Here is a 22,142-nt window from a genome sequence, read left to right on the forward strand (position 1 = left end):
GCAACAGTCACCGACTATTGTTACATTTTAATGCATATATTATTTATTTTTTAGTGATGGAGAATAAAATTGATGACAAAAAGATTCACATTTCAAGGGTGTGAAATGACCCTTCATCTGTCATTGCCCGTGTAGATGGATCTGTCAGATCAGAAATGCCTTTTGTGCCAATTGCAAACCTCCAGCCAGGGCAATACATTGCCTGTATTTACCATAGGAACTGGTGGATTGGAAATATTTCTGAAATTTCAGTCGACGACCATGATGCATTAATACATTTTATGCATCCTCATGGAGCAGCTAGCTTCGTTCACCGGCCTGTGAGAAATGATACATGCTGGATTCCCGAGCAGTCGATCATTGCAATAATTCCAGCACCAGCTGCAACAGCAATGGGCCGACAATACAGCTTCTCTGAACCGATTATGTTGCAAATTCAGCAACAATTCCAGACCACTTACTTAGACTGAACATTATGGCTTGGGAACCAACAAAAGATACCCAATATTAGGCTTGGGATCCTAGGCAAAGACACCCACCCTCAGGGTTTGGAACCTGCGATAAAGAGACCACCCGCGACTTGCCTTGCACGGCTATCGGCCATGGCTCCTAGGCGATGGGGCTGCCAATTCTCGAAAGACAGCATTATTACAATTCTTAATAGGATTATAATACCAATTCTTAGGGAATTGGTTGTGGTATAACCACCATGGACCAACGCAAGGGTTTGAATAGTGCAGTTACCATTCATTGCGTATTAATAAATAACACCATGTTCAGTGGCATTTTTCTTTTCTTAAATGGAGAGACTCCAAAAAAAACCCCAATGATCCTTGTAGAGAAAAATGTGCTCTTTCAAATGATAACAGAATTAATATATTTTAGGGGTACCCTTTTTGGGAAATTTGACCTAAAAATAGGTAAAATTTGGTTTTTTTAAGTTTGTCATCATATGTGTGTGTGAATATTTCCACAAATACATATGCTTTGACCGTGATATTGCAGCAATGCAAAGTCATGAAGATGTTTGTTGTACAGGGTAAAGCACCAGTTCCTATTGGTTTTTGGTCTTGAGTTATATATGGGCAAAGTTTGGCATAAATTTTATGCGAGGCGTTTTGCAACCTACTTTGACACAAAATTGCGGCCGAAATATTATTTTGTCATAGCCGGTAATAATTTTATCGCGTTTAGCAGCAAAAGTTGAGCTAGTATGCCAAATTTCAGCATCATAGCCAGTATAGAACTCTAATGGCTATGTGCCAAAGTTTGCAAAATCCTCTTAGCTGAAGCCGCAGGCTTGGGGGGGCCTCCAGTGAAAGGTCAACAGTGCCCAATATATTTGAGATCTGGCCCTAAAAATTTACAGAACCTCTTTTCAAACATACATGTACATCCTTATAAATTTTAAGCAAAATCGGAGAACGTCGAGTGGGGACGATTTTTAAAACTGGTCCACTTGACACGGAATGACCCTATAGTGACAAGCAAATGGGTAACAATGTTTTGACCTTTTGACTTTCAAGCATCTCTCACCATCCACTAACAGCTTTGAGCGTGAGACGACCTTCATTTCATAGACGATCATCTTGGCTACCTCATACATAAATGTGACTTGCAGCTATTTAGTATATAATTAGTTATGCAGATTCTTTTCATGTCACTGCATTGTTACTATTTTGCTCTTGGTGTTAAGAAATTGTTTTTCTTCCTGTATACTACAAATCACAACCTGTTCTCACATTCCATAATAGCTCGGCGTGTTATTCGATGGATTCCCAAGTGAAAGGTCACTGGTTTGAATCGAGGAGCTGCCATGAAGAAAATTTCCCAAGAAAAGAGAAAAGGCATCATCCAGCTCATCGATAGCGGTGTCTCAGCCAAGAAAATTGCCAAACTGCATCATGTGAGGCCGTGACCGTGTGAAGAAGGCATTCCTTTTGTATTTGTCCTGATGATGAAGACAGAGATGTCGTTCAAACGCATTGACCTGTGAAAATAAAGAAAAAGAAATTCACTATATGTCCTGGATTTGTGGTTAACCCGTTTCCTAAACCATTTTATATTTTACCAAACTGCATCATGTGAGGCCATGACCGTGTGAAGAAGAGGAGATGAAGTCCATCCGTCCATTCAAAAGCCAAGAGGGGACGTCCAAGCAGAATATCCGAGACAACAAGTCGCTCATCACAGGGTCTATCAATTCCGGAGCGACAAACCCGGCAGTGGAGGTAACTCGTCTGCTCCATAATAATGAGATCTCAGACGTCCATACAAGCACCGAGCGACGCGCGTTACTGAAGTCTGGAATGGTGGCCCGAAAAAAGGTGAAGCCTCAACAGCAATATCAACATAAGAAGCGTCGGCTCGAGTTTGCAAACAACTAAGAAATGGGGAAGATTGGAAACAGGAGAATTGGTGCGCTGAGACAAAAGTCTATAGACTGCTCCGATGGGGGAAATTGGGTCTGGAAGATACAAGAGAAAAAGGGGCGAACGAATCGAGAAATTGAAGGAACCTTCTAGTTCGGTGGAGGAAGCCTGATGATATGGGGGGGTTTCACAGCCAGAGGTGTTGGATACTTCACCAGCATCGATGGTGGTCTCAGTGCTGAGCTATATGTGAGTATCTTACAATATGAGTTACATACAATGGGTATGAAAAGGATGACATAGTGTTCTAGCCGGACAACAAGCCAAAGCATTCGTCAAGATTGGAGAAGAAATGGGTCAATGACAATGACATAGAGGAGCTGGATTGTCCCCACAGTCCCCAAACCTCAACCCAATACAACACTTGTGGGTAGAGTTGAATATAAAGCTGTATACATCCCCAAGTGAGCCGACCAGTATACACCAACACTGGGAATGTGTAGAAGACACCTGACCAGTATACACCAACACTGGGAACATGTAGAAGAGACCTGACCAGTATACACCAACACTGGGAACGTGTAGAAGAGACCTGACCAGTATACACCAACACTGGGAACATGGAGAAGAGACCTGACCAGTATACACCAACACTGGGAATGTGTAGAAGAGACCTGACCAGTATACACCAACACTGGGAACGTGTAGAAGAGACCTGACCAGTATACACCAACACTGGGAATGTGTAGAATAGACCCGACCAGTATACACCAACACTGGGAATATGTAGAAGAGACCTGACCAGTATACACCAACACTGGGAATGTGTAGAAGAGACCCGACCAGTATACACCAACACTGGGAACATGGAGAAGAGACCTGACCAGTATACACCAACACTGGGAATGTGTAGAAGAGACCTGACCAGTATACACCAACACTGGGAATATGTAGAAGAGACCTGACCAGTATACACCAACACTGGGAACGTGGAGAAGAGACCTGACCAGTATACACCAACACTGGGAATATGGAGAAGAGACCTGACCAGTATACACCAACACTGGGAATGTGGAGAAGAGACCTGACCAGTATACACCAACACTGGGAACATGGAGAAGAGACCTGACCAGTATACACCAACACTGGGAATATGTAGAAGAGACCTGACCAGTATACACCAACACTGGGAATGTGGAGAAGAGACCTGACCAGTATACACCAACACTGGGAACGTGGAGAAGAGACCTGACCAGTATACACCAACACTGGGAACATGGAGAAGAGACCTGACCAGTATACACCAACACTGGGAATGTGTAGAAGAGACCTGACCAGTATACACCAACACTGGGAATGTGTAGAAGAGACCTGACCAGTATACACCAACACTGGGAACATGTTGACCTGGGATTAGATTTCATTTGAGACATATCTGATTGAGAGCCCAGAAGGATTCAGCAGAGGTGAAAGCCAAATGAGATGTACAAAATATTAAAATCTAAAATGTAGATTTATTTATTTATTTTTTTATTTTTTATTTTTTAGGAGCAAAACCGTAACACTGCAGAGACATGACAAGAATCTGCATAACTAATCATTTTCTAAATAGCTGCAAGTCACATTTATGTATGAGATAGCCAAGATGATTATCTATAAAATGAAGGTCGTCTCATGCTCAAAACTGTAGTAGATGGTGAGATATGGAGCCTGAAAGTCAAACATGCTAAACATTGTTACCCTTTTGCTTGTCAGTGTATATCTAGTTTTTGTATTTTTGCACCCTTTCCTGTTCTTCACTCTTCTCTTCCTGGTTATGTGTTGCACAGAGTAGAATGTGGGATTGCGGCCCTTGGAAAGGAAGCGGTGCATCCCTGCCATTAATTTCTGTTCTGTTCAGTAGGAAAAACAGTGGCATATGGGCTGAGGATACAGCGCTCTTAGTGTGTCAATTGCATAATTGTTGTTGTTATTACGTGACTTCAGTAATCTAATATATAAAAGTGTGTGTGTGTGTGTGTGTGCGGGATTGGCATCTGCACTGTCGCAGCTACAGCCACAAAATTTTGCACACTCACACGTCTGGACCCTGAGAGCGTCATAGGTTATGTTGTGAGGCGAAATTTTATCCCTGCGTGTTCCAATTTACCAATCAATTTTGTCCCTATCTACATAATGGGGAAAAAGTGAAACGAAAAGTGTATCCGCACCGTCGCATTTACAATCACAAAAATTTGCACAGACACCTCATGTGACCCAGGGAACGTCGTAGACTATGTTTGGACAGGAAAATTTAACTCCGCGCTTTACAGTTACTCTCCAAAAAACATGCCTCCATTAAAGTAAATGGAGCCTGGAACTACAGGTTATTAGTAGGAGCTGTGATTGGTTGCTATAGGAAAGACATTCATAGTATAAGAAGCTTATATGTGAGGTAATAAGATGTCGGTGGCGAGACGAATAGAGAGAGACAGACAGGGAAAGAGACAGACAGGGAAAGAGACAGACCGACATGCAGACAGGGACAGAGACAGGCAGACAGGGAAGGAGGAGACAGCCAGAGACACAGACAAAGATAGATGGGGAAAGACACAGACCTTGATAGAGACAGACAAAGAGACGGGGAGACAGACATGGAAAGAAACAAAGAGACAGGCAGACGAGGAAAGAGCCAGACGAGGAAAGAGGCAGACGAGGAAAGAGGCAGACGGAGCACATTACTTGGCCAATTTAGTTAAATCTGTGTGGAATATCTGTGGTGTTGAAATATATGTTGTGATATGCTTCTATTAGCTTAGTTTTTGCCTTTTAATTAATTTCTATTTGTTTTGTGTGCACAATACATTTTTGTTAATACATTCTATTTTGTTAACAGCAGTTATTAACCCGGGGGAAGCCGGGTAGTACAGCTAGTTTACATATAAATGGAAAATAGCACAAAAACCGTGCCAGGAATCGTGCACCGGTTACACGTTATGCCACTTTCCACGCTTAATGTTACATTGACTGTATATAGCTTTGGTCTTGAAAGCTCATCTTCATATACGCTCTTAGTTTATCCTGAGGATTTTTGAGAATAACTCCCATCCCCCTGTTCAGGACCCCCATCTCATCTATGTGCCAAAGCAGCTGCAATACATGTCTCTCACTGGAGGACCTAGCACATCTTTGTATTGCAGGAATCCCTATTAACTTCATTGGGAACTATGTAATACTTCATTTCACCTGGTGGGGTGCTGTAGGAAAACTAAAAACTTACAGCTAGATTTCCCCACAAATTAAAGCCGATTGATGGGTCTTTTTACTGCAATGATTAACTTATCACCAGGGACCCGTCCCAAAAAAAAAGTGGTCAAATAATGCTAACATTGAGAGACTCCAATTTTAATAAGTTTCTTTGGTTGATGTGATTATATTTCTATATTTTCTGTCCCTTCTCATTGCCCAGACAAGGACACCTCCAGACTATTATACTCCTGTTGAAATGCGGTGCTGATCCGAGTCTGATAGATGGGGAAGGATATAACAGCGTTCACCTGGCCGTCTTGTACCAGCACCTGCCCATCATAGCTTATCTGACCGCAAAAGGACAGGTACGTGCGACTGAACAATTGATGATTTATATCGCCTTCCTGTTTTATATAATTGTAAGTTAAAACGTGATTAAAATCTCTGCAACTTTTTTTTTTTTTTCATAAAGCACAGTATGAGCTATTGTTAATATATAGGCTAAAGGGGGCTTTACACGCTACGACATCGCTAATGCGAACTCGTTGGGGTCACGGAATTGGTGACGCACATCCGGCCGCATTAGCGATGCCGTTGCGTGTGACACCTATGAGCGATTTTGTATCGTTGCAAAAACATGCAAAATCGCTCATCGGTGACATGGGGGTCCATTCTCAAAAATCGTTACTGCAGCAGTAACAAGGTTGTTCCTCGTTCCTGCGGCAGCACACATCGCTCCGTGTGACACCGCAGGAACGAGGAACCTCCCCTTACCTGCCTCCCACCCGCAATGCGGAAGGAAGGAGGTGGGCGGGATGTTACGTCCCGCTCATCTCCGCCCCTCCGCTTCTATTGGGTGGCGGTTCAGTGACGTTGCTGTGACGCTGAACGAACCGCCCCCCTTAGAAAGGAGGCGGTTCGCCGGTCACAGCGACGTCGCCGGGCAGGTAAGTAGTGTGGCGGGTCTGGGCGATGTTGTGCGGCACGGGCAGCGATTTGCAAGAGTGCAATGCTAACCACTGAGCCACCGTGCCTCCCGACAATCGGGATGTGTAATGTTTTATTAGGCAGGATCATTTGGTGCCATTGCAACTGGTATCATTGATCTCTCCAGCGTAGCTGAGCTGTGCTACAACCGGGCCATCAAATGTTTTATTAGACAGGGTCATTAGGTGCCAATGCAACTGATATCAGTGGGCTGAAGAAAGAGGGAAACTGAGCTTTTTATGGCCACACATAATAAGTAAATAGAGGGTGCAACTATAATGTATATAAATTATTTTATTGATAATTACAAAGTTAAAATAAGAAGCACTATCTTATTACATATATAAAGATGGTAAAACACACATAAGATGAATGGAGATATAGGAATCAGAGTATTCCCTACTTAGGACCTCAGCAGCATATAGAAATATATGGGTATGCATAGTGGCCCCATGTATTATTAATTGGCCAAAAAACATGCACAGGGAAATCTATTAGAGAGGCCCAGAGGGGCATACATAAGGAAAAGATCCTAGCCCTATGAATCACAAGGGACAACGCTTACCCATGAATAAGGTGCATGTGCAGTTGCTGGATTGAGAGTCCTGTGGAGAGAGAGGGGGAAGCCATCTTTATATATGTAATACGATAGTGCTTCTTATTGTAACTTTGTAATTATCAATAAAATAATTTATGTACATTATAGTTGCACCCTCTATTTACTTATTATGTGTGGCCATAAAAAGCTCAGTTTCCTCCTTTCTTCATGTAATATTATTCTGAGTAGCCCTTTACATGCTATTGAATATCCATCCTTTATCCTTTTTTTCTGCCTGATATCAGTGGGCTCTTCATCATAGCATTTAATCACCAAAGTCCACTTCCTTATAATCACTTCTATACCATTAGACTAAACACACACTTGACATCGAATTATCGGCCAAGAATGAAGTGAGTTCACACAATATTATCTATGAAAATTATTTTATTATTAATAAACTTAAAATTACACTTTCAAACAAGAGAGCCACCAGGGGGGCGCAAGATTCCAGATTGTCTACATGTCATATCAATCCTATGTATACATATATAACATATCAGATTGAATCCAAAAACACCGGATAATTGTACTCAATATTTATACATAAATGCTTATTTAAGTCATGAAATTATATCCAATGTCTGTTTATATCAACTGACAGAGTATAACAAGGAATAATTGTAAACAGTACTAAGTGTGTAATAAGAAATAATTGAAAGCAGTCCTCAATTTATCATTATGACATATATGGCTGCTTTCAGTGCTTATATAAATATTGCTGCCCAATACATAAACACCTAGACCTTATTTGCCTTCATCAGCGTGAAAATGAGGTAAATTATAAAGACAAACCCCCTAACATTAAATTTGGGGCTGTCACACATACAGCTGAGCTGTCCATCAATACATTAAATCAGCATCCACTGACTTGTATGGACTGCCATTCAGCTGCTGTGTCTCCGTCTTCGATTAACACTGAGCTCCCACAGAGTCACGCTGATGATGCACAGGCATCAATGCCAAATAGGTAGTAAAATGTATACCAGGGCAACCAGAGATAACAACCGTTACACAACAAGGTACTTGCATTACATATTCAACAGGTAGAGTTGTAGAATAGATACTTACATTGACTGATTCGTCTGGTCATGCACCCCGCCACCCCTGACGTACGTTTCGCCGCTGCTTTCTCAAAAGGGGGCGTGTCAGGGTGGGGAACGTCCGTGCTTATATAGTGCAAACCAGCCGGGTAATTACCGCGTCTCATACAAATGACGTCCATACACGTGCGAGCTATTTCCGGTTTGTGTCGGCGCATGGTACTGATTCTGCTTCCCTCATTACAAGGGACTTCCGGACTGCGCGCGCTGACCCGCAAGCGTCATCACGCTCTAGGTCACATGATGCGCGCACGTCATGAAGTCCGAGGGGCAGAAAACAGTACATGCGCACTGCCGGATTAGTATAATCTATCTATCGCTGTGCATTTACCGCCACGTATAGAGGCACATATATAGATTTAAAGTATAACACTGCATTAGAGATCTACATTATACGGAGGGTGGCCGATGCAGTATCGAAAATTATCACTGTATATCAAACCCTGTTATAACGAAACATTAAGTTTATTTAATTCTAAGGGCTGCATCCTCGATCCTTCTGTACAATACAGATCTCAACCAAAACAGGACAATCTACAGATTACCACCACTGAACCTTATCATATATAAATATATTATCAACAATCCTCAAAATAAGCATTAAATATAGTCTCATGGATTTAATCCGGAAAAAATTATCCACCTTACATCAGACATTTTACAAGCATTATTTCTGGTGTAACTTTCAATTCTCTTATGGTAACTACAATATCATTTATTCGAATACAGCTACACTCATATAACAAATATTAAATATTACAGCAATATCTCACATGTATGAAACATTATATTATTGTATTTCGACAGTTCTCTCCTCGTCGCTTATTTCTTAGTTAGTCCTTGTTATTGTTGTTCCTCAAGGTCTCAACATCACCTCCGATCTTATAGATTCATCCTATTATGCATCAACCTATTCTCGTCAGTTATATGCAGTGTATAGCATCAGTTCCTTGGCTGGAAAAATAAATAAGGTGAATTAAAACCAATTACAAAAGACACTTAAAAACATAACCCACACCTTAAAAACAACCACAGAGTCTTGCAGGTATACACAATCTTATTCCTGCCTATTAATGAGCCAACATATCCATCAATCTCTATATCAGGATTTATAAATTTTCATTCGGAGATATTACCCTTCCACTACATACGTTACTCACATAACAAACCATGGAGGGAGAGAGAGGAAAGAAGGGGAGGGGGGGGGGAAAGAGAGGAAGGAAAAGGAAGATGGGGGGAGGACATGGATGAGGGAAAGGGGGGGGGGGGAAACGGGAGAAAAGGAAAAAGGAAAGGAATTAAGGGGGAGATGGAATCACAAAAAGGAGCCAAACCCCCTTAATTCCTTTCCTTTTTCCTTTTCTCCCGTTTCCCCCCCCCCCTTTCCCTCATCCATGTCCTCCCCCCATCTTCCTTTTCCTTCCTCTCTTTCCCCCCCCCCTCCCCCTCCCCTTCTTTCCTCTCTCTCCCTCCATGGTTTGTTATGTGAGTAACGTATGTAGTGGAAGGGTAATATCTCCGAATGAAAATTTATAAATCCTGATATAGAGATTGATGGATATGTTGGCTCATTAATAGGCAGGAATAAGATTGTGTATACCTGCAAGACTCTGTGGTTGTTTTTAAGGTGTGGGTTATGTTTTTAAGTGTCTTTTGTAATTGGTTTTAATTCACCTTATTTATTTTTCCAGCCAAGGAACTGATGCTATACACTGCATATAACTGACGAGAATAGGTTGATGCATAATAGGATGAATCTATAAGATCGGAGGTGATGTTGAGACCTTGAGGAACAACAATAACAAGGACTAACTAAGAAATAAGCGACGAGGATGAGAACTGTCGAAATTACAATAATATAATGTTTCATACATGTGAGATATTGCTGTAATATTTAATATTTGTTATATGAGTGTAGCTGTATTCGAATAAATGATATTGTAGTTACCATAAGAGAATTGAAAGTTACACCAGAAATAATGCTTGTAAAATGTCTGATGTAAGGTGGATAATTTTTTCCGGATTAAATCCATGAGACTATATTTAATGCTTATTTTGAGGATTGTTGATAATATATTTATATATGATAAGGTTCAGTGGTGGTAATCTGTAGATTGTCCTGTTTTGGTTGAGATCTGTATTGTACAGAAGGATCGAGGATGCAGCCCTTAGAATTAAATAAACTTAATGTTTCGTTATAACAGGGTTTGATATACAGTGATAATTTTCGATACTGCATCGGCCACCCTCCGTATAATGTAGATCTCTAATGCAGTGTTATACTTTAAATCTATATATGTGCCTCTATACGTGGCGGTAAATGCACAGCGATAGATAGATTATACTAATCCGGCAGTGCGCATGTACTGTTTTCTGCCCCTCGGACTTCATGACGTGCGCGCATCATGTGACCTAGAGCGTGATGACGCTTGCGGGTCAGCGCGCGCAGTCCGGAAGTCCCTTGTAATGAGGGAAGCAGAATCAGTACCATGCGCCGACACAAACCGAAATAGCTCGCACGTGTATGGACGTCATTTGTATGAGACGCGGTAATTACCCGGCTGGTTTGCACTATATAAGCACGGACGTTCCCCACCCTGACACGCCCCCTTTTGAGAAAGCAGCGGCGAAACGTACGTCAGGGGTGGCGGGGTGCATGACCAGACGAATCAGTCAATGTAAGTATCTATTCTACAACTCTACCTGTTGAATATGTAATGCAAGTACCTTGTTGTGTAACGGTTGTTATCTCTGGTTGCCCTGGTATACATTTTACTACCTATTTGGCATTGATGCCTGTGCATCATCAGCGTGACTCTGTGGGAGCTCAGTGTTAATCGAAGACGGAGACACAGCAGCTGAATGGCAGTCCATACAAGTCAGTGGATGCTGATTTAATGTATTGATGGACAGCTCAGCTGTATGTGTGACAGCCCCAAATTTAATGTTAGGGGGTTTGTCTTTATAATTTACCTCATTTTCACGCTGATGAAGGCAAATAAGGTCTAGGTGTTTATGTATTGGGCAGCAATATTTATATAAGCACTGAAAGCAGCCATATATGTCATAATGATAAATTGAGGACTGCTTTCAATTATTTCTTATTACACACTTAGTACTGTTTACAATTATTCCTTGTTATACTCTGTCAGTTGATATAAACAGACATTGGATATAATTTCATGACTTAAATAAGCATTTATGTATAAATATTGAGTACAATTATCCGGTGTTTTTGGATTCAATCTGATATGTTATATATGTATACATAGGATTGATATGACATGTAGACAATCTGGAATCTTGCGCCCCCCTGGTGGCTCTCTTGTTTGAAAGTGTAATTTTAAGTTTATTAATAATAAAATAATTTTCATAGATAATATTGTGTGAACTCACTTCATTCTTGGCCGATAATTCGATGTCAAGTGTGTGTTTAGTCTTCATCATAGCATAGCTGAGCTGTGCTACAACCGGGCTGTCAGATGTTTTATTAGACAGGGTCATTAGGTGCAGCTGAGCATCCGACCGACCACATCAGAACTACTGGAGGACGGATACAGTGGCAACGGAGGGGACGAGAACAGAGATCTCCGGTGGAGGGGGTGTCATAATTTCCATAACTCCCATAGAGAATCCCTTTACACAAAGCAAACCTCAGAATTTTGCCGAAATGTTATTTTATTTTCAGCATGATTTATCCAGTGACATGTTATTTAACCCATTCTCCTCCCACAATATGACTTCATCTGCGGGTATTTCTCCTACTTACAGAACATCGATGGGCCGGATGTGAATGGGATGACACCGCTCATGCTTTCTGCACAGAAAATTATTGGGTAACGGAAAAAGACTGAGTATAAATTTACAGAGAATGGAAATAATGTATGAGCCCCTGAATAAACCACTCCCAGGATCCTTTTTTTCTGTGGTCCAAAGAGGTGTTCAGCTTTTTTGATAGGTTTTTTTTTTTTTTTTTTACACCATGGTCACAGAATACAAACAAACCCATGTAGACCAATTCTGTAGTCATATTGCTAAACAGAACGAGTATGACTGCAACATCAGACTACGTATAGTTTGTTTGTGGTCTGTAACCATGGAGACACAAGTCTGTATAGGAGCAGCATATCAGAAACGGTGGGAGGTTTTTTTGTTTTTTTTTTTTTCTTTTTTATAAGGAAGTCTAGTTGTGAAGTTGCTTTATTTTCATTTTAGGTGCATCCAAACACAAATGTCCACAGATTTAATGTCTTTGTCACCCTCCCTAATTTTTTTTTTTTTTGCTTGTTTTTGTCTTTATTCACCCAAATATTTATAATCGTTTTAGTGACCCACTAGCAATATTTGGGGCTGTTTGTTCTCCAGCTGCACTGGGGTCTATAAGAGCGATGGATACCACAATATGGATCGGAAGCCTTTGGCTCATTAATGTTTACAAATTTTAAATTGTCTCTCCAGTAAAGGAGACAAACTTTAAAAAATCATTGAAATAAGATCTCTCCTTTCAGTCTGGAACCCACTAGTTTTTCTTCTAAAATTGAACCCATCTGTGAACCTCGCTGACAAGATCCACAGGAACACGGCGCTTCACTGGGCGGTCTCCTCCGGCAATGTGAATGCCGTGGATTTGCTCTTAGAGGCCGGCTCAAGTTTGGATGTGCAGAACGCCAAGGTAAGAAATGATCCAACTACCGTATTTTTCAGACACTTTTTAACAAAAAATCCTAAAAAGTGTGTGTCTCATAGCCCAGAGGCAACTTCATGTGATGGAGGAGAACGCTGACACCATGTCCTCTCCGATCACAACGACCCTCTCTCCTCCTGCTCTACACTGATCTGTGTGATTGGTAGTGAGCAGGAGAGGAAACTTACCGGGATCTGAATGGAGGCTGCACATCCTGAGCAGATGAAGGACCTTCTGACAGTGAAATGTATTCTTCAGCTGGAACAGGGAGTGTATGAAAGAAGGGGGGATGTTAAAATGTTTGAGAAGCTATGGTCTCCTTGGCTGCAATGTGAATAGGACGAGTGATGGACCAGTAAACTGATTTGGGACCGGGATAGCCATCGGAGACCTCTGATGTGTGTGTTTTGTTTTATTTGTGTTACTAGTAGTTCCTCCTGCACAGCGGGATGAACGGGATGGTTGCTATACTGCAGTTGGAGGGTATTCTAAGTGTGTACTAAATGGGATGTAGTACTGGGGAGGAGGGTTGCTACCGGGGGAGGAGGGTTGCTACCGGGGGAGGAGGGTTGCTACCGGGGGAGGAGGGTTGCTACCGGGGGAGGAGGGTTGCTACCGGGGAAGGAGGGTTGCTACCGGGGGAGGAGGGTTGCTACCGGGGGAGGAGGGTTGCTACCCGGGGGAGGAGGGTTGCTGCCGGGGAAGGGGGCGGGAGGGGGAGAGAAAGGGGTAATAGATATGATAAACTTAATTTGAATGCCGATTTGTTATACTGTTGTATGTATTCTGTTTTAATAAAAAAGTATTTGATTTAAAAAAAGGACCTTCTGACTGTTTAACTCTATTTAACTTTCGGACCTTTTAGGTCATGTGATCAATCACATGACCTGAAAGGTCCTAAAGTAAACTATGTAAAAGGTCCTTCAACTGCTCAGCTGGTGCAGCCTTCATTCAGATCCTGATCAGGAACTGCAAGATGTGTGTGTGACTGCAAGGTGTGTGTGTGTGTGTGTGTGTGTGTGTACTTATTTATGTTAGTGTAACTGCAAGATGTGGTAATGCAAGGTAGCAGAGCTGAGTTTGTCTATGTGCATGTAGGAGAGCTGTTTGTGTGTTTATATGTGCATGTAGTTTGCATGTAGCGGAGTTGTGTGTTTATATGTGCATATAACAGAGCTGTGTGTCTATGTCCATGTAGTTTGCAATGTAGCTGATCTGTGTATGTATAATACACACTGCAAAGAGACACTAACAATAGATTTATTACCTCCCTTTTCTAACCTAGTACATTAAAATCAGTGCAATGACCCCCTCAACTTTACACCACCAGGGAAGTTTTAATTAATTGGTAAATTGTTTTTCCTATTTTGTGCTGTCTAAACCCAAGGTGCAACTTATTGTAAGGAGCATCTTATAGTCAAAAAAATCCGACATGTATTTATATTTCTTTTTGGGAGGTCAGTTATTATGTGTTTTACCAAGTATTCATTACTCGCTGCGTTCGTTCCAGTGGACACGCTTTTTCAGTTTATCACCTCCACAACTGACTTTTTTTTTTTAATTTATATATATATATATATATATATATATATATATATATATATATATATATATATATATATATATATATATATATATATATATATATATATACACATACATATACACATATATATATATATATATATATATATATACACACATACATACATATATATTATATATATATATATATATATATATATATATATATATATATATATATAATATATATGTATGTATGTGTGTATATATATATATATATATATGTGTATATGTATGTATGTGTGTGTATATATATATATATATATATGTGTATATGTGTATATGTATGTGTGTATATATATATATATATATATATATATATATATATATATAAAATATAATATATAAATATATAATTTTTTATTATTTTTTTTTATTTGTTTACAGGACGAAACGCCTCTTGACCTTGCCAAACAAACCAGAAATCGCCTAATTATCCATATTTTGACAAGTGAAGCCAACTCAAGATCAGGACGGAGTTCTAGAGCCCTAAAGACCCTACAGAAATACGAGGTGGGGTTCTAGTATCGACAGTCCTCTGATTCTAAACTAACACCAGGGGTCTTATAAATGTCTGTTTCTACAGCCCCATGTGTTACATTCTGGATGGTCTGATTCCAGGGCTGGAAGTGATGGGGCTAGGAGTTGGGCTTATTACTCAGCTACCAGCTCATACTTTATCTTTACAGTCGCAGATTCAGGACTGTGTCTGGTTCTAGCCTATGATGCAATATTACCATGTACCATCTGTCTATTGTAACTTGTATATGTATTCTGTATGTAACCCCCTCATGTACAGCACCATGGAATCAATGGTGCTCTATAAATAAACAATAATAATAATAATAATAATAATAATAGTTAGGCAACCTATCATTGTTTGCAATGTTTATACAGGTCCGGTTTCTTTTTGGCGTATTCTAGGGTTTTGCTAATACAAGTCTTCCTTAACACTTGCACTATGCATTCATTCTGGGTGAGAACACAGCAAGGTTTTAGGCTTTTTTTTTTTTTATTATTATTATTTTTATTCCTGTGTTATCAATCAACTTGTGTTTTGTGGGACAACTTGTAATTTGTATAGCCCCATTTGGGGGTAGATATGTTTTATGAATAATTTTATTGTACAGCAGAGTAGGATTAAGGTGATTTTTTTTTTTTTTTTTTATTATTTTGCAATTAAAAAAAACCCAACACATTTATTTGTGTCACCATATTCTGTAAGCCATTGTCAAATGTTTTTTTGCTAAATTGATTAATGTTCTATTGGTAGCATTTTGGGTTACACTTCATTTTTATTTATTCTTTCATTTGCTTTGAAGAGTAGATTGATGAATGAAAAATAGCAATTATTTTTTTTCTTATATATAGTTGGGGTTTATCAGTCTGGAGGTATTTGCTTCTGTATATATGAGGGACTGCTGATAAGTCTTTGGCTTTACTCAGAAACGAGATAGGATGATGAAACGTTACATTTTTTCCACATACTCTCCACTGATGACAACACACTTCTTACATCGGTATTCCAAGTTCTGTAAGCCTAGCAAAAAGAAGGATTTCAGTTGTGCCTCAAACCTTGCATCCGTAGCAGCCATAGCATCAGCAATGGTGTGAAATTTGTTACCCTTGAAGTGTTTCTTCAGGTTTTGGAAACAGATGATAGTCGGAGGGCGCTAGATCTGGTGAATAAGGTGGTGGTCACCAGCTGGAAGCCCAGCTCTGCCAGTTTTGCCGTGGTCGCTTGTGCATTGTGAGCGGAGGCGTTGTCTTGCAGGAACAAGATTCCTTTGGACAGCTAGCCGCGTCTTTTGGCCTTCAGAGCTGTCTTCAATTGGTCCAAATTTTCAATGTAATACCTTGCATTGATGGTGGAACCCTTTTGAAGGTAGTCCTCTAGCAGCACGCCCTCCTTATCCCAGAACACAGACACCACCACCTTAGTGGCTGATTTTTGCACCCTGAACTTCTTTGGACGAGGAGAACCACTGCGCCACCACTCTTGTGACTACTCCTTGTTTTCAGAGTCATACAAATAAAACCAGGTCTCATCCATAGTGATCAGTCACTCCAGGAAGTTCTTATTAGTCCAGAAATGTTGAGAAATGGACCGTGAAGTTTTCACTCGCTGCTTCTCTGATCTGTTGTCAGACATTTGGGGACCCACTTTGCAGAAGCTCCCTCATGTCCAAATGTTCATGGATAATAACACAAACACGTTCACGGGAAATCCCCATGATGTCTGCTATTGCTTTAGCTGAAATTCTTCGATTCTCCAGTACGAGGTTGTGCACCGCATCGACGATCTCCGGAACAACCACTCTCGGTCATCCAGGACGTTCCTCATCATTGGGGCTGAAGTGGCCCATTTTAAATTTGGCATCCCAGTTCTTATCTGTGGAATTTGAAGGGCATTGATCCCCCAATGTCTGCGACATATCACCATGAATATCCCTCGCCGACTTTCCTTGGAGAAACAAGAATTTTATCCCTCCTCTGCTCTCAGTTGCTGTGAATTTCGCATTAGACTCTGTTTTCCCGCGTGCGTAGAACACTGTTGCCATAAGCAACAAACTTCAAAAATTTGAAGACCTATATTAGACACATACGGCTTTTATGTGATGTAACATTCGTTACCATAGAAACAAAAAAAATTATCACACAGCCAAAGACTTATCAGCAGCCCCTCGTATATCTAATAACTGCTGATGACTTATAGATTTAATGATCTCTCTGATTAATTCCTTTTTCCCTAGATTGGGGATTACTCATTAAGTTTTTTATTATTATTATTATTATTATTATTATTATTATTATTATGATGATGATTATAAAGTGCTAGTGCTCACCTACCCTTTCTTCCCCCCCCCCCCCATCTCGTCTTTAGATCTCGTTGGTGACGTTGGTCTTCTTGTCTCTGGTGGGGGGCGTCGGATACATTCTGAACATGCATACAGACTCCTGGCTCTTAAAAGGGACGCTCCTTGCTCTGGTCACTGCTGGGTCTCAGCTCTTAACCAGGTTTGTTGAATGACTTTATTTATTGCTGTATGTTCTATAGAAGAACAAGTAGGTCTAGCTCATGACGTTTTTAACAGCTTTTGCATATGGTAGAGAAGAGGTGACCACTAGTGATGAGTGAATAGTAGCTATTCGTGTTCGGCTAATGCTTACCGAATGCAGAGTACTGCTCGGGTTACCCATTGACTCGCATTACGTTCGTTATTCGTAACAAATACCGGAATAGCACTTTAGGGATTCGTTATGAATAATCCCAACTGGTAAACATGCAGCCCTGATGAGACAGCCGTACATGTCCGAAGGCAGGAGACATCGAGATGCAAATAGCTGATGCACTTTTGTTCTTTTTCTTTTGCAGGCGATTTGTTGGTCCATCCAGTCACAAGCACATGCCTGCCATCTTCTTCATCAGTTCAATATTCTGGATGTTTATGACATGGTTTATCTGCTTCCTTCCTGATATCCTTCTATTTTTGTTTTTACTCTAAAGCTGGGTATACACGCTGCAACATCGCAAAGGACATCGCTGTAACGTCACCGGTTTGGTGACGCAATAGCGATCTCCATAAGTCTCTGCTAAGTCTCTGGTGAGCGTTCAACCCGGCAAACCTGGCCAACAACTTACCAGCGATCCGGACCTGCAGAGCGACCTAGCTGGTTGTTGGGGACGTTGATAAGCAGCCTTTTGAAAGGGAAGTTGCTAACAAAGTCGCTGAAAAGGATTCACACACTGAAACTTCATGCTGCACAGCTGGAAACAAAGGACCTAGGAATGGTCCTGAACGACGTGTAGTGATCAGCAACTTCCAGCAACTTCACAGCAGGGGCCAGGTCGCTGATAGGATTCACACACTGCAACATCGCAAACAACATCGCTATTGCGTCACAAAACCGGTGACGTTACAGCGATGTCGTTTGAGATGTTGCAGTGTGTAAACCCAGCTTAAGGGTAAGTGTCCATGATCAGGACCTGCTGCGTCCTGGACGTAGCGGCAGGTCCTGACCTGTGGGGCTGCAAGTTTCCTCCGCAGGAGACCGTAGCTGCTTGTGCCCATGATCAGGACGTGCTCCGTCATGACCTGTGGGGCTGCGAGTCTCCTCTGCAGGAGACCGTATCTGCTTGTGCCCATGATCAGGACCTGCTCCGTCCTGACCTGTGGGGCTGCGAGTCTCCTCCGCAGGAGACCGTATCTGCTTGTGCCCATGATCAGGACATGCTCCGTCCTGACCTGTGGGGCTGCGAGTCTCCTCCACAGGAGACCGTAGCTGCTTGTGCCCATGATCCAGGGTTTGGGACGCTGCGGTATCTCGCTTGTGTTCTCCCAACAGAGGATACTCGCGACTCCGCAGCAAAGAATTGACATGCTGCGGCTCAGGAAAGCTGCACTGCAGGTCAGTTTTTGCTGCGGGCCGTACACGCACAGTGGGCATGGGATTTCTATACATCCCATCCACTATGCTTTTACTGTACAGCGCAGCATTTTATACACAGTGAAAACATACTACTTGCAAAATGCTGCAAACACTAATCGTGGGCCCGTACCCTAATACCTGAGGTGCTATCATTATATTGCAGTCTGCATAATGCAGTCTGATATTAGAGCAAATTAGCAAGTAAAGTCTCCTATCGAAGCAGATAACGGTTAAACCTGATGTGCAATTAATTAAGGCGAATTTGCTAATGTGCCTGAATTTCTGAATGAAAAATATAAATTGATGCGCAGGACTCCTGGGTTCCAGTACATCACATGGAAAAAAAAGAGGGTTTCCTTTAAATAAATTCAGTAATTAATTAAATCAGTTTCTAAGGGGGAAAATATTTGTCATATTCCTTAATGAAGCTGCTATCCTTCACATTTGGCTCAAGCAACTGTCCAGGTGCCATTTGTGATCAGCGTCTTTTTACTTACATATTATTTCTACAAGACACGGAGAACGGATCCCGGATACATCAAGTGTTCAGAAGAGGAGAAGAAGCAGGTTCGGCGTGTATTTTTGGGCTTTCGATTGAAGTGTCATTGCTTTAATACATGAGGCCGTGCAATAAATTGGGCTATGTTCATATCGCGTTTTTCCTTGGAAAATCTCCAATTGTATACCCCAAATCAATATGCAAGGCTCCCTTCACCCACCAGTTGGATTGTCACAGCCTTTTTTTCAGGGGTATAGATTGGGAGAAAACCTTTGTCAGTGTCGCTTCTGATTACTGTCATCTAATAAAGTTAATTATTTCTTTATCGTTCCTTATGGGAGACCCAAACCATGGGTGTATAGCTTCTGCCTCCGGAGGACACACAAAGTACTACACTAAAAGTGTAGCTCCTCCCTCCGAGCATATACACTCCCCGGATGACAAATCCAACCAGTTCAATGCTTTGTGTTCAGGAGGTCACACACACATGCATCCTCTGATTTTGATTTTTGATTTCAAAGATTTGGAAGAAAAGCGGGTCCAATCTGGACTCCCGGCATGTCCCTTCTCACCCCACTGTGTCGGCGGTGCTGTTAAGGTTGATTTCAGGGCTGGGGCCTTCACATGCCGCGCTCCTTCGCCATTCCTTGGGGCTCTGGTTTGAAGTGGGAGCCATCACGGTTCTCACTGCTTTGCAGGAGACCGGTCTCCATCCGCAGCCCTGTTCAGGATTCTGCCGGACGGAGCGATGACCCCCCAGGGACCTGGCACCTGCGTCTCAAGCTAAGTACTGAGACGTTATTACCACAGAAAGTGGTCTTTCTAGGGGTCCCTTGTACTTTATTTGTGGGGGAGAATGTGTTATATGTATGTTTTAACATTTCCGGCCGGTTCTCCAGTTTTCACTGGAGAACCGCGCCGATGGTGCCTGCACGCTGGCCGCATGTTTAAATCTAGGCCCCGGCTTCGCCTGAGGCCTAGTTTCGATTCTATGTCAGTCAGTGCAGTGAGACAGGGTGGCTCCGCCCACCGGCTGCTCAGCACAGGGAAGGGACACTCCTCACTGAGGAAAGATTCCCCTCCCCTGTATGCCTCATTTGCCCTCCGTCCTGCTCTCAGAGTAGGCCCCGCCCCCTCTCCTTGCTGCACAGCGTTCTAGGGCACAGAGATCAATGTCTGCAAACACATTGTGACAAATGGGGGCCTGGGACAGAGCCCCCAGTTCTGGGGGATCTGGAGGGCACAGAGATGCCCCTATGTTAAACAGTCTGGCAAGCCACAACCTCCGGTTGTGCAGCTGCTTATACACTCTGTTTATATACTCTGCTGGGGTTTTTTTTCCGAAAAGCCCCCACTTCTGGGGAATCTGGAGCAGAGATGTTATGTTAAACGGTCTGGCAAGCCACAACCTCTGGTTGTGCTGCTGCTTATATACTCTGTTTATATACTCTGCTGGGGGTCTTTCTGGACAGAGCCCCCACTTCTGCAGCATGTCTCATATCAGTGCAGGGCTGCAAGGCTGTTTTTTTTTTTTTTTTTATTATGCACCGCATGTTGACTCGTACTGTCTGTACCGAGCACATAACCACATTGTGATGCCTGCTCTGACATAGTGGTGCCTCAGCCTGGAGGCTTATCCCCAGTGGTCCCTCCGGCTGCTCCGGCTCCGGGGTAGAATCCCTCTCTCCAGGAGACAGCTGTCCCGGACACTGCTGAGCATGCATCAGCCCCCTTCTCAGGGCGCTTCTGCTGCTACGGCTCGCTCAGCAAAGCTCACAGAGGATTCTTCATCTGGGAGCCCGTCCTCCTAAAATGGAGACGCAGGGTCCCCTTTCCCTCCTCGCCCCGCGGCTCTGGTTCACGAGCTGACTCGCAGGACAAGGAGGATGCCTTACTGGGGGCTCGGACGCTCTCCATGTACCCCATTGATCTGTCCGAAAGTGACGCAGATGCTAATGATTTGATTGCGTCCATTATATTTGTACTGGACCTCAATCCGCCTGTATCAGGGGAGCACCCCTCTTTGGCAGAAAAGCATCAGTATACCTTGCCTAAGAGAACAAGGAGTGTGTTCCTTATCCACTCCAGCATTCAGGTCACTGTGACCAAGCCCAGAGCCTGTCCTGACAGACGCTTCCCAGAGCGTGGTTCTGATGACTGTTTCCCCCTTCCACCAGTGGTGGTCAAGGAGTGGGCTCATTCACCAAGGGTGGACCCTCCGGTGTCTAGACTTTCAGCCCGGACAGTTGTACCTCTGACGGCACCTCTCTGAGGATCTCACTGTCCGCCAGGTTGTCCTTCTGGCCAAATCTATATATGAGGCGGCAGGGGCCTCGTTCTCCCCATCTTTTGCAGCAGTGCGGGCTCTCAAAGCCATCTCTGCTTCTCGGGAGGAGATGCATTCCCTCACCAGGGCCTTTATGCCCTAATTGGTTGCCTTAACTTCCAGGCTTCAGTCTTTTCATCCTATAGCTGGAGACTGTCACCGCACTGCGGTGGCCTCGGCTACTTCCCTTGCTATCCGCAGGTTCCTGTGGCTTCGAGAGTGGAAGGCAGATGCTTCTTAAGAAGTTCCTTGCTGGACTCCCTTTTGCTGGGACCAGTCTATTCGGTGAACAACTGGATGAAATTATTAAGGAAGCTTTTGGCAGGAAGA

At 42.5% G+C, this 22,142-nt stretch overlaps 1 protein-coding gene across 1 annotated transcript in view; it reads left to right on the top strand.

Annotated features, from left to right (window-relative positions):
• ZDHHC13 (zDHHC palmitoyltransferase 13) overlaps nucleotides 1–22,142 on the top strand; it is a gene marked incomplete at its 5' end in the record, with an annotated part of 69,746 nt that overhangs the window by 22,041 nt on the left and 25,563 nt on the right. Inside the window, 8 exon segments of the mRNA XM_075332234.1 lie at nucleotides 5,821–5,965; nucleotides 12,060–12,124; nucleotides 12,797–12,812; nucleotides 12,814–12,960; nucleotides 14,944–15,069; nucleotides 17,441–17,574; nucleotides 17,933–18,033; nucleotides 19,430–19,554. Coding sequence (XP_075188349.1) covers nucleotides 5,821–5,965; nucleotides 12,060–12,124; nucleotides 12,797–12,812; nucleotides 12,814–12,960; nucleotides 14,944–15,069; nucleotides 17,441–17,574; nucleotides 17,933–18,033; nucleotides 19,430–19,554 — 859 coding nt within the window.

The sequence above is a fragment of the Anomaloglossus baeobatrachus genome, unplaced genomic scaffold, assembly GCF_048569485.1.
Source record: "Anomaloglossus baeobatrachus isolate aAnoBae1 unplaced genomic scaffold, aAnoBae1.hap1 Scaffold_2599, whole genome shotgun sequence".
Taxonomy (NCBI): Eukaryota; Metazoa; Chordata; class Amphibia; order Anura; family Aromobatidae; genus Anomaloglossus; species Anomaloglossus baeobatrachus.